Below are 14,041 nucleotides of genomic sequence, written 5' to 3'. Positions count from 1 at the left end.
GACATAAGTCAAACTACGAACCACTACAAAAAAGTTATATAACTTTAGAATAAACTAACACCCGCAATATATATTAGTTTATAAAAATAATGCTTAGTGTGACAGGTTCAACCTAAAAAGTATTAGGAAAAATCAAATTCATGACCATTTAATTAGCATAATTATACTCTATCTTCTCAGTTTAATTTCTTCTTTTGAGAATGCAAATTTCACTGTCTTCAATAAGGAAAGAAGACTAGGCAAGAGTTCAGAACCAAAACTGGGAACAAATCCTTGAAAGTCATCAAAAAACAAAACATTAATAATCCACATGCTTACCTCTATACATATTTTTAAATTATGCTCCATTTTCTACTCTTTATTTCCATGATGTACTTTGATTCGCCCAGAAAATAAAGAGTGACTTACAATTTTTATTATACTCTTCTTCTCTTTTATTAATAAAATCATTATACGTGACATGAATTTTACCCCATATGAGTCCCTATATCATTTTCTTACTATAATACATGTACAGTAATAGAGCACTACACTGGCCGGTGGCAATCCTTACTTTATTAAAGCCATGAAATAATAATTAATCCACACAGTTCTGAGAGGCCGGGACCGTTAAAATTAAAGAATTATGTGTATTATGCGTTGAATGAGCATGAAGAGGTAGCCCCACTGTCACACTAATGTTCATCATCACGTGAATAATCCACATCGATCTCTGATCAATAACAAAACAATATGCTAATAACATTATCATATCCATATTAAATATCATCAACATAACTAGCTTCTTCACTTTTGAAACCTTCTAACCATCAATGTTGGGTAGGTAACCTGTGAGCTGAGGATTTAGATCTATCCTTGTTTCCAAACAAATGTTCATTTTCTTGATGACCTAATAAATGACAGCTCCACCGCCGGCCGGCCATCTCCTTCATAACATGAAATTAAAATTCTCGATTGGTTGGCTCCCCGTCGGCCATCATTAAATCATTAATTAACATCCCTTCATAAAAAGTATAAAACTCCTAAGGAAAGGGCGGTGGACCCGTGAAAGCTTATGTCCTATATAGATCGATGTGACACAAGTTTGTGTTTGTGGAAAATGATGTTTGAATGTTTGACCAAACCGTCCTACAAGAGTTGCGAAGGTTGATGATTGGGGTTGGTACCGAGGCCAATAATGTGTGCGTTTGTTGAATGGAGCAATTGAATGGAGCCCAAAATGGTGGTCCGAATAATAAATAAATAAATAAATAAGTTAGGAAACTAATAAATAAAATAGAACTAAATATGTTACCAACTAGACTCGAATTCTGTACCAATGGACCAAAAGGGGTGCCTTTTAAAGGGAGGGAAATGTACATATTTATATTGTTGTAGGACTCACGGATCGTTGACAAATGGACGACATATGACAGCCTTCATTCTTGGCCACACACGTGTCCCCCAGTACTTTGCTTCCAGCGCGCTTCCAAGCATAAATGGAGCTTCCTACCCTTTAGTACATAAGATCTTGATAGCTTGGGTGGTTTATCTTTGTGTTGTTATGTGGAGGTTGTGTGTTTGGGTGGTTAATGATAGCACATCTTATATTATTTTGCTCTAAGCCTGATTCCCATTATTCTTATTGGGCCAACACCTCACCCATAAAGATGGACACTCGACACCCCGCTTGGGCGGTTGGGCCAAGACTTTCCCAATAAAATAGACCCCCGGGTTCCAATGAATCAAGTTTCATAGAATATGGTTCACACAGCTATGTGAATCATAAATAAAAAGTACATTATTTATATACGTAAAATACATTATACAAGTACTGAAAGTACATTATTTCGTATACTATGAAATAATGTATAATCAGTACACAAATAATGTACTTTTAGTATATTAAAAATATATTGTGTATTAATAAAAATATATTATTTAAATACTAAAAGTAAATTATTTTGTATACTATGCAAATAATGTAACTTTAATATTTACAAAGTACCTTATATCCATGGTCCATAGAGTTGTAGTAGAAAAATTTGTCATGTGCTTTGATCACATATTGGATTTACAAATTGTTAAAGTAATTCTGAGCCCAATTCAACGTATTGGGCCGAATTTTAAAATGTCCAATCAATTCCCTCAAACATATTTTTGCGAGATAGATTTGGGCAGTAAAGATTGGGTTTACAAATTGTGAAAGTAATTTTGAGCCCAATCCAAAAAATTAGGCAGAGTTTTAAAATATCCAATCCGTTTTTTGCGGGATAGATTTGGACAATTTAAAAAGCTGAAACTATGTGGCTGCTGGGATTCGAGCCCAGGTCTCCACGGCCACAACGTGGAATTCTTACCACTAAACTACAGCCACATTTGTTAACAGCTTAGTAAGTTTAGCTATATAACGTATGCAATTGTTTTGTAAACAATTTTCCCCACAGTACCAAATACCAACCTCAAATTCTCTAATGCAACTGTTTTGTAGCTTTATACCAGCTTAATTAACGTGAGTGACTGTGTACTTTCATCTTTTAAAATAAGTTGAGAGGTTAACTTTATCTTATATGAAAAAATCAATATAGCCCGCACTTTACCTATTAGTTGGACCGGTCCGGTCTGAATAAAGATTAATCTGAGTATAGTACGTGGCTTAAAGACGTCTCCTATAATTAATTAAAGTAAGCTAAGATATATCATGTTCTAACCAAAAAAAATTCTCTCATGCAAACTGCACATTTTTTAATGCTTGGAGGCAAGAATTCATATGGATAGATTTGAAATTCTGAAAAACGACACATAATATTTTATAGCCTTCTTAAACCCAAAGATTACAACAAATTACGTGGTAAATAGCTGTTATTGGCTATCTAGATTCCCTAGGACAAACGGCAACTCCAGAATTAGACCGAAGTTTCATTGCCAATTAAAATAAAAAATTCCATCTTTTACTCGGATCACTGATCTTATGGGACTAAAATATGCCAATAATGGAAAATGATGTAAAAAGACTATTACCATATTGACCGAAAATGGATCAAGTTTCGTAATCCCTAACCTGATAGGATTGTCTAAAAACCTGAACTGTATTTGATAAAATCAAGAAAATAATATATTGTAATTCAAGTTATTCAGAATCAATATAATGTCGTCTTTTATACAAATTAAATTAAAATCAGTGTGGACCTATCATTCAAATTGTTCACAGGAATCTTTGGCGCTTCCCTGGATGCCCATAATTACCTGCAGATATCATCATCTGACTACCAAGAAGAGTTGCCGAAGGAAAATTTCCGACATTATTATTATTTAACATAGTATTCGACATCTCAAAGTATGGGTGTGGGTGTGAAGTGACTGATATACCCTGAACTGAAATCTCAGCTTTATTGGCGGCTCTGATGGAAACCGGTGGGATGTGGAACGGTTTAAGCTGCGGCGGATTGCGCCACCGAGGGAGCGGCGCCGCCACAATAAGCGTCTGGAGCAGCGGCGGCGCTTCAAGAACGGCCTGCAGAAATTTCCCTTTCTCCGGCAAAGGCTTTCCCTTCACAAGACTCTCAATTTTTACATTATAATCGGCATTCAAGAGCTCTGTGGAGGGACCCACTTTCAAGAAGGACTCAGGCGCCGGCGCCGGCGGGGAAGAACCGTGAGAGTGGTGATTATTTAAGGTTTCGGAGAAACTGTTTGATTCTGTAATATTATTATTGCATGAATTATTATTGGCGGTTATGGAATAATTCACATTCATGAACATGAGCTTCTGAAGCTGATCTCTAGCTTCATCTCTTTCCCTGCAAGCTATCTTCACAAGATGAATCAGTTGCTTCACATACTCACTGCTCTTTCTTGTTTCCTCACACGCTTCAATCCTCAACTGTTCCAGTTCAAGACTAGTGTACAATAGCCTTTGCTTCAATTCATCCATAGCCTGCAGCTGATAATTTAAATTTTTCGTATTTAAATTTTTATTCAAGTTATGTTAAGTTATATTTATATCTAACAAGGCTGCTGTAAATGGAATTTTTAGCAGAAAACAATTATAATTGTGGAGGATATGATATGATCACTAGTTTTAATTAAAGCCGTATTTCAATGCAATTAGTTGACTGGTTCCTAATCATTTGCATGAACAAGCTAGAAATTAAAAGTTTGGAGAAGCAGCAGGATGATGAGGTGGGACCAGGAACAAAATCATTATAAATGTCAGTCAAATGTTAAGATTCTAAGTTGGAAATTTTAGTAAAATGATTCCATGGCTTACCTAGATTAATGAATAAAGTGGCACAATGGGCCCTGCAAGGATAAATATCTATTCTTGGAAACCCACTACTTCACCCACATCTAACAAAGTTTCTCCATTTCGACTCAAATTTGTTACACTGTTAGTTTGGTAAACATAAAATCCAACTTTTAGTAAAAGCGATTTATTGATGACTTTATTAATTTGAATCAGTCGCATTGTGATCTTTTGTCGATTAGGGTCAGAAGACAAGATTTTACTTAATACATACCTTCAAGTGGTGGTTACCGACTTCCATCGTCAACCAAACCCAAATTATTTTCCCCAAAATGTGTTCTTGCTGACAGCAACATACATGTTCCTTCTTAATTTGGAGAAATAGAATTGTGACAGTAGTTTTACCAAACACACAAAAACCTAATTTACTATATTCTACTCAGAATTATTGATATTATATTGGTGGAGTTCCCTCTCCTCCCCCACCAAAAACTCTCTATTTCACAGACAAAACTGTCATATATATAAAACAGCATGCACATTAAGAAACATCCAGTTCTGTCATATGAAGCAACAGATAGATACACACGTACAAACAACATAAAGAAACATCATAATGGAAAGGCAAGAGAAGTGCAGATGAAATGACACAAACCTCTTCATAGTTCCATAATGAAGCTATTTCCTCCATTTTTTTCACTTTATAGTACTCCTAAATAGCTGAGTTTTGGAGGAAGAAATCTTTGGAGATCTAATGTGTTGTGAGGGAAGGAGATCTGTAATGGGTTTGCAGTGAGTGTTTTATAGAAGGGAGTTACAGGTCACAACAAGGCAACATCCAATCCTTCTCATGGAAAGTCAAAGGATTTGACGTGGGTTTTTAAATATTTTTGTAATTTCATTTTCTTCATATGGAAATCTTGCACTCATTCAGCGCCGAATTCCCTCTTCTTACTATAATAAACATACTCCTCTCTGGCCATAAATATGAGTGTGTTTATATATGGTGCATTTATCTTTCTTTATCTTATGGTCAAGTGTAAATCCTATTAAAATTTCTTTAATTATTTCATTTAGTTAGTTAGAATAAACAATTAATCATTTTTATCTCTTGAATACAATTATTTTCTTCCCATAGGGTAAATACAATTATTGTAACTCCAAAACCATGTTATAATCCACAAAAGGCCAAATTTCTAGCATAAGAATTGCAAAAGGGTAAATAATAGGGACTTAGCATAGGATTGTAGCTCCCGCAGGGCAGGTCCTGAACAAGGGCTGGTTGGGCTACCGTTCAGGGCCCATGCTTGAAGGGGCCCTCTTTGTCGTGTTTGATGGTTTAGGTCGCTGCCCACGGGATCCTAGTATTCTACACTGTTGCCCGTTGTAACTTGTAAGCTGTAACTTGTAAGCTGTTATTCTATTTTTTTCTGCCTGTATTTCCCCTTTGAAATTCTGCACACGAACACCTATACCGCTATTAATCTATAATCGTAATTTAATGTTTATTTGGATAATGTTACCTAAAAAGCATTTATCTAGAAGTTAATTGAAAAAGAAAAAAAAAGTAGAGCCGCTAATAGAATCGCAATGAGAAGCTATGAAAATTTATTTTGTAAATTGTTGGCTCAAATTTATCTAAGTTTCAAAAAGATCTTATGAGCAGTAAATATTTTACGAAAATAACAAAATTCTTAGAAGGTTTAAGAATCAACAAATATTTTAGAAGATTTAGAATTTCATTGGAGCAGCTAGTTTTAAAAATGTTTTGTTAGTTTTTTTCTTTTGATTTTTGGGCAATTGGTATATGCTATATTGCTGTTATACGCAACCATAAATTTTATCGTATACTCCTTATTTATTATTTTTCAATTTTCATAAATTACTTGATTTTACCATAATTAATAGAATAGGATACACAAATTTATAGAAAATATTGTATTTTAAAAGTAAACTGTGACAAGTATATATTTGTTACCAAATTTATATATATTGCATCTAACATTATCCTAATTCCTATACGGTTAAGCATTTAGTAGTGTGAATTATTCTTTTGCAATTATAGTTCATTTTTGCACCGCATTAATACTATTCACACATGCATACATGGTTCATGAAGATAATCAAGGCATCGATTTAGCTCTTTTTTACAAGATCATGTACTTATTATTATGCCAAAAGTTAATTCTTTTTTACAAGATCACACGCTTATTATCACGCCAAAAATTAGTTTTAATTTCTTGACCAGATCACACATTTATTACTACGCGAAAAATTATAACTAATAGTGAATGTACAACTTTATTCTTTTTTTATACTTGTGTAGTAGGATGTCTCATGTTTCGATGGCAAAATACTGGACTCGACTCTCTAAGCATATGTCGTGACACCTTTCTTCTCTTTAAACAATAATTTAGATGTATCAACTGTCAATTATACATGAAAACTACTATAACAACCTTTGTGCGGCAAGAAATAATTTCCCATGAAATTTTTTTAGTGTGCCTATGCCACAAGAGATTCTGAGTTACCCCTTTACACAGTAATTACTTCTCTAGAAGAATGTTTCCGGGAACACACCCAGTCAGAAGATACTTCTATGGTGTTGATCAAATTACAATTGTGGATGGTCATTATTTTCATTTTGAATATAAATCTTGTTTAAGCATGCATCCTTTATTCAACATATTATAATCTTTACTCCGTATAATTTTAAAAATGCTTTTAAATTATTGCGTAAAAGACCAAATTGACCAATTCAAAATTAAAGCTTCCTAGCCTAACCAATACTTATATATCCTGTTACGTTCCAACTTTTCTAGTTTTACTTATAATTTTAATTTATTTTCTTTAAAATGGCTTTTTGAGCCAACCAAATTAACGGTCTTAAAAAGCAAAGACCAACCTCTACTTTACCTCCTTTTGCTTCCTAACAAGTAATGACTTTACCTGTCAACCCCACCAGGCTTGTGAAGCACCACATTCATCATAGCAACAACGTAACAGTACTAGCCAAATTAAAACTAGAAGTACAATTATACTCCTTCCGATGCAAAAGCTATGTGAATACTTTTAGTTACGTTTTAGTTAATTTTTTTTTTAGTATATCTCAATTTTAATCTCTAGTTAAAGATTATATATGATCATATTTTTTATTAAGTTTTACCTTTTAATTTTATTGCATTGCATTTTTTTTAATACATTGTAATGAAAAAGAAATATGAACTAATAAAAACTAAACGACTTTACATTTGGCAAACGATTAGTATAGGTTTGATCCCTTCAAGAGAAGTTCTGAAAAGTTTACCAAAAGACCATATGGATATGATCATGGGAGTTAGCTAGCTAAACATCACAAGCATTGGCTATCATACTAAATATGTCTAACCAAACAATTCAATCTCGATAAAGCAACATTCTAATTGCCTCCAAAATGAACTTATGAGGATCTTAAACCATTTTTTAATATCCTCATTGATCTTCCTAACATTGACATGCAAGTCACTTTCCAATTCAACACATCCAAAACCCTTATCCCAACACATCTAATGACATGAAAAGTTACCTATTATTTCGCACACAATTAAACTCGAAACAATTCTCTAAAACTTACCATGCCCATTTCTCATCGCTCCCAAGCTATAGTTGGTCCCTGTTACCACTCACTATGCATTACATCTTCAATTTCAATTATTTTTGCTATCAAATTCAATATATCTAGCTTAATCAAGTACTGAACCTAATAATTAAAAAAAAAAACAAAAAAAAAGAGTTTAAAAGTCGGACTGAATTTGTTAGGATGGATGGGGAGGACATTTTCATAGATCAAAACCATAGTTTCGAGAAGATGATTCCTTTATTAGAAAGTTCGTTGGTCACTAGATTTGCCATAAACGCTTTCTAGATTGATATGATGTTTGGTCATAATTAACCTGCATGTGAGAAGAAGCTAAGGAAGGGGTACGATTATAATTAAGGATATATGATAGTGAAATAGTAGGACGTTGAAATAATATTTAATGATCCAGTCTTTATACGCAACTTGCTTGTGTTTTAAGGGAACATTTTGATTGGTCCACGACAACAATAAATTTCAAACGGAGATGACAAATGTACAATATTCATACTAGCTTGTCTAGCTACAGTAGGTATAACCATCATGACTAAAGTATACCTTGTGAATTGCATGCTAGTCGTCTGGTCCATTCCGCATGCTAAAGTACAGATCGTAGTGTTTACTTTATTTGATCTATTTATTCTTCGAATATGAGACTTTTTTTTTAATAAAAAAATTATATATTTACATTAAACACATTTGTCTTGTCTCATAAAATATCAATGTTATGAATTGGTATTGATCATGTACGTCATCTTTCAAAAGAATTTGTGTATTGAATATTTTAAAAGGATGAAAGTATCTTGAAGCTGATTAACTTATACTCTTATAGACATGCCACAAATATTAATTGTGTACCAGTTAGTGATGTTCTTAACCTTTTAGTTGCATGAAATGATTGAAGTGTGAATATATGTCAACCTAAAAGAGAAAAAAATGGAACCATAATTATATGGGTTATTGGATTCATAAAGATCAAGGAGACAAGGACTACATACATAAATACTACTAATGTACGTAGTACTTATTATGGAGTACTATCTTTTACAAGAGAATTTTAACTCAAGATCACATATATATATGTTCTTATACTAAGATTTTGAGTCTTAAAGATTCTATTATCAAGTAATATCAACTTATTATAATTTTAGATTATAAGGATGTCAAATTTGATTGAACCACTTTACCTAAATTAAAGAACTACAAGATTTTGAGATGTTGATGGAACATGATTTTTTTTTTTCTTTGATTTTTACATGAAAACCTACAACCGCTAATCAAAAGTGTTGTGTGAAGTCCACTACGCCATGTAACTCTAGTTAGAAAAAGATTACAAGGAAGTAAACTAGCTTGCAGGTTGCCCATAGTTGATCGGCTCAAATTAAGAAGGTTAATAGACAACTCTTACAATGAGTTGAACTTGGAACCTTATGGTTACCAAACCAACCGTCCGACCAACTTGATTGGAGTTGCCCCGAACGTGATTTTTCTAACCCATGCATGTATTGGATTATCCATCTAGACCAATACAAATAAATATAATATATAATAACAAAATAAATGGATTTTTATGAAGAAACCCGAAAAACAAAAACGACTTTCCTTTTTGAAAACAAAAACGACTTTCCTTGATTACATGTAGAAGTACAAAATTACATAGGGGAGGGATTAGAGAATATCCGATCCATGGAGTTATGAGAAAGATATGTAGATCTTAAATTTTAAATGTCTTATATTGTTATAACTATCCGTATTTATAAACGATGGAAGTAAAATTCTTACATGACACTACATCCAACTTAATTACTACATATAGGACCTCTTTGGTAACATTTTTTTTGAATACTACTAACTCTATTACAATGCAGTATCTGTTCATAACTACTTTCTCAACCTATTGAAACACAACCTCTTTGGTAACATAGTTTAACTTAACAGTTAATTTTGGTTTATTTGATCACTATTAATTGTTTCACTTAGTTAAATATTCAATATATAAGTGTTTGATTAATTAGCTTTTTATAACAGCTTATTGCTCCAAAATGCTAAAATTCAAAAAGCTGCTCAAAGTAGTTTTCAACAAACTTTTGAAAAGTCATAATTTTGCATGTAATTAGCTATCAGCTAATAGATAATTTACCAAATATTTTTCTACAATCAATTAATATTATCAACTAATAAACTCACTAACTCAATAAGCTAATAACTAACAGCTATTTACCAAACATCCACCTCATAGCCTTTTAACTTTATTTCTTAGTAATTAGCTTCATAGTACTTAAATTGTACTGGGTGAGGTTATCTCATACGATTAAGCTAAGCAAAATTAAAAGCGACTGCACATACATGTTCCCCAGAACGTCATACTACAAAGGTCTCCATCCTAACCTAAATAGACCGGCTTCCATCTCCGACATAATTCCAATTAGACTGCGATCAACGAAATACCAACCCAATTAGACTGCTATTAATGAAAAAGATATGTATATTTTTAGATTGTCAAGTTGAAAAGTACGTACACATAATAGATTAATCTTCTACTTGCGTTATTATAAAGAATGAAAGGAATTAATGCATGAAAGAGTACGTGTTGAAATTATGAATTGAAGGATACTTGGGGGGGAGTTTGGTGTATGAGTAGTTGTATGGCGGCATAAAAAAATGAAGAAAAAATTTTGATTTGTAAGGTAAAAGGATGACTTTTGTATGAAAAAAGAGTCTTAATTAATCAAAAAAAGGATAAAAGATTGGACTGTGGGGGAGAAATATATAACGCGGTTTAGGGTTTAGCTTTCATTTTCATGTGCCCCACTTGAACTACAATACCACCTAACAAAAAGTTGTGGGAAAAGGGTTGAAAAGTATACTTTGTGAGTTTGTGCACGATAGGGATCCACTTGAAAAAACATGGATTGCATAGGGAAAAAAAAAAAAGAAACTGATCAAGTTAAGTAAAAACTATATATATTACCAATTAAAATTTTACCCTAATTCATAACAATTAGACCTTGGTGTTACCACCATATAGGAGACAAAGTAATGTATATTGTATAAGCATTGCCGTCTTGACATATTTCAATTTGAGTGTTGACATATTTCAATTTGAGTGTTGTAGATATTAAACGGAGGTTTAAAGGACTGAGTCCAATATCCTGCAATCCAAACGTGAAACTCACTATTATGAAAGTATAAGAAAATAAAGTTGTACATCTGTTACTGGTTATAATTAACTTTAATTTTGATGTAGTGATAATAAATACTTATTTTTTACCCTTAATCTCAGAACAAATCACAATTTCGAATCCATTTAGAGATCGAAACACTATACAGCAAGAAGAAACCTTGAATAAACTCAAGAAAAAAAATATTATATTATAATTATTTACAAAATTCGATAGCAGTTCTATGTAGCCTAATATATTTCTATATAAATCTATATTATATGTTTTAAGTAGTCAGTCAAAGTCAAATATATAGGCCTTTACTCGAACATTATTTCTAGATTAGTAATTAGTCAAATAATTAGGGATTACTTTTTTATGGCCAAGCACTTGCCCTCATCATTAAATTAATCATTACAAATATCTATAGACTTCACTTTATTTATTTTTGGTCCATTTTATTATGAGTCGAGATCAAATATCTTTTTAACTATGTTTTTTGAAATGTTTATTTTTTTTTCTTCGACTTCTATTACCGAATAATACGAGACACCATAGTCAATGTAAGATTCACATTGAGATAAAGACTGCACTGACCGAGGAACAAGAAGTCATCACCATTTCAGACTTTCACTATACCTTCTTGCCAGGGGCAATGTTCAGTGCGTACAAGTTTTTGTTGTATTATTCCATATGTTGTAGACGTGTAGATTAGTAGTACGTAACAACTCACCATGGTCTATCGCCATTGATTATGGGTCATTTCTCTTCATGTGTCTATGTTAAGCATAGTTTGTTTTTAAATAAAATACTTGCTCGGACAAAGTAATTGTGTTTGACATGATTTTTAAATAAAATAAAATATGATATTATTTTTGAAGCTGTCATTCTAAATGGACCCACTTAGTCAAATAATTTAAAGAGTTAAAAGGTAAAATTGAAAAGTTAAAAGTTAGCGATGTTTAAATTTAAGAAAGTGAATGTAACAACACTTTTAAGAAAACTACCCTTTAGATGTAGCATGATCAAGATTCAATTAGATTAATATATAGCGGTACAATATTGGGGAGTGAACATTATTGCAAGGCATATAAAAAAAAAAAAAAAAAAAAAAAAAGAAGGTAGGCCAAATATTGTAAGAGTGATGTAGTAATTTAGAACAAATACCATTACAAAGTAAACAAATGGCATAGAGTTGGGCCGGCTTCTTATTACTTGGGTGATTAAAATACTCTTGGCCCAAACATAGTCAATAGTTAACTATGGTCCAAGAATCCCATCAAAATTAACCTAACACAACACTACATTTTTTTTTCTTCACACTTATCCAACATTAATTAATAGGCCTACAACAGCTCAACACCTAACAACCATCAATCCAATTAAGGATGTCAAAGGTAGCCCGTACTGATTTAACTCACTGATTTAGTAGGTGATATTTGGAAGAAGAGACTAATGTTCAAAACTCGATAACAACAGAGTGGTCGACATTTGACCCTGTCTGTTGAGCTATTGAGTTGTCGTGATTTGCACATGTTAGACTAGAGTGTGGGGAGACTTTGGGGTTGGGGATTCAACATTTTGGGGAAAAAGAGATGTCAAATGATAAAGTACCTATTTGTTTAAAATTTTAGAATGAATACTCATATTCATTTTAAACTTATTAGTTGTCTAAACTTGTCTAGAAATACATACATTTCAAAGTAATACACATAGACACATACATAGTACCACATAATAGGTTTATACTACTACAAAAATCTCGTGACTAGTATTATTCAACCCGTTACCATCCCCACACCCAATTATCCATACATGAACTCACAATTAAGGTTTTCACATTTAATTTCTTTCCAAAACTGGAAATTTTGGTTGGTTAGTTTGTAAGAAGGATAAGCTGAAACGTAGGGATATTCTCATATTCTCTGTAGAAAAAGTCTAAGCAAGGAGAACACAACTGATCTGTTATCTGTACATTGCAAACAAAAAGGAAATTTGTCCCTTTAGCCGTCCAAAGCAATTTAATTAGTAAACAGATAATATAAACAAAACATGTCCAACTACTGAGCTGATTAAAATTTAATTAATGGTACTCTAAAACAATATAAATAATTCCCTTAAATTTTGACATATTTGCTTCTTGGGCAAAAAGTGCATTGGATTATTATTGAGGGATTAGTTTGCTAATCACTTTTTAATTTTTTAAATAAATTTGTGTATATTTATTAGTGGTGTAGCACCAAGTCCACTACCTGCCACGGTGCACTCTCAATATTTTATTTGGCACTAACAACTCAATTATCGTTGTTAAATTGTGATTAAGTAATGACACATCACCACCTAGATTATTTTAAAGTTTTGATTAGCCACCATCTTCCCTCTCTCTTTTAAACAAACAAAATTTTGTGGCTATGGTCTTCTTGCCTGCACCTACATTTGTTCTTTACTTTAAATAAACATGTAGAGTTGCATAGAAATCGATGTATGTATAGTTAAATTACTCAATTGTTTTGTAGATATGACAACATGAAGAATAATTTCTATCACGGGCAACCTCAATTGGATGATTTGGCAGTTGGTTTTGTAACCATGCACAAGGTTATAAGTTCGACTCATCATAGTGTCAATTGGCCCTTTTAGTTTGAACTAGTTAATTAGTTATGGGCACCATGTACAGGGTTCTAAGTTCGACTCCTCATGAAAACTGCTAATTGGCATTTTCAGTTTGAAACGGTTACTTAGCTATGGGCAAACTTGACTGGTTTACATGCATCCTTGTAGTCTTTTGCCGGCTAGAGGCATAAGGCACTCTTCATCTGGAGTGCACTTTCAAATAGCAGTTACGGACTTTCCTGTAAATCAAATGAATAATTCTACCTGACCTCAAATTAAAAGAACAATTTCTATTCTACCTCCCATGAGCACCACAAATTAATTTGCAATAGGGTGGGAAAAAAAAAAAAAAAGCTTTATATTTTAGTTTAATCTGTTAGTTTTACTGAAAGCATGTTTCTAATACGGAGTATCATTTTAACAGAC

General features: G+C 32.6%; 1 protein-coding gene and 1 non-coding gene across 2 annotated transcripts; both read right to left on the bottom strand.

The window, feature by feature from the left end:
* Nucleotides 1-2,284: 2,284 nt before the first annotated feature.
* Nucleotides 2,285-2,356, bottom strand: TRNAH-GUG. The gene has a single exon. It is a non-coding gene; the product is annotated as a tRNA-His (tRNA).
* An 828-nt stretch (nt 2,357-3,184) lies between these two features.
* LOC116016183 lies at nt 3,185-3,913 on the bottom strand. Its single transcript, XM_031256347.1, has one exon. The coding sequence runs from the start codon at nt 3,911-3,913 to the stop codon at nt 3,185-3,187; it is 729 nt and encodes a 242-aa protein (XP_031112207.1).
* Between the last annotated feature and the right edge of the window lie 10,128 nt (nt 3,914-14,041).

The sequence above is a fragment of the Ipomoea triloba genome, chromosome 4 (genome assembly GCF_003576645.1).
Source record: "Ipomoea triloba cultivar NCNSP0323 chromosome 4, ASM357664v1".
NCBI lineage: Eukaryota > Viridiplantae > Streptophyta > Magnoliopsida > Solanales > Convolvulaceae > Ipomoea > Ipomoea triloba.
The sequence above is the reverse complement of the archived record's forward strand: the minus strand, read 5'-3'. Positions and strand labels throughout refer to the sequence as shown.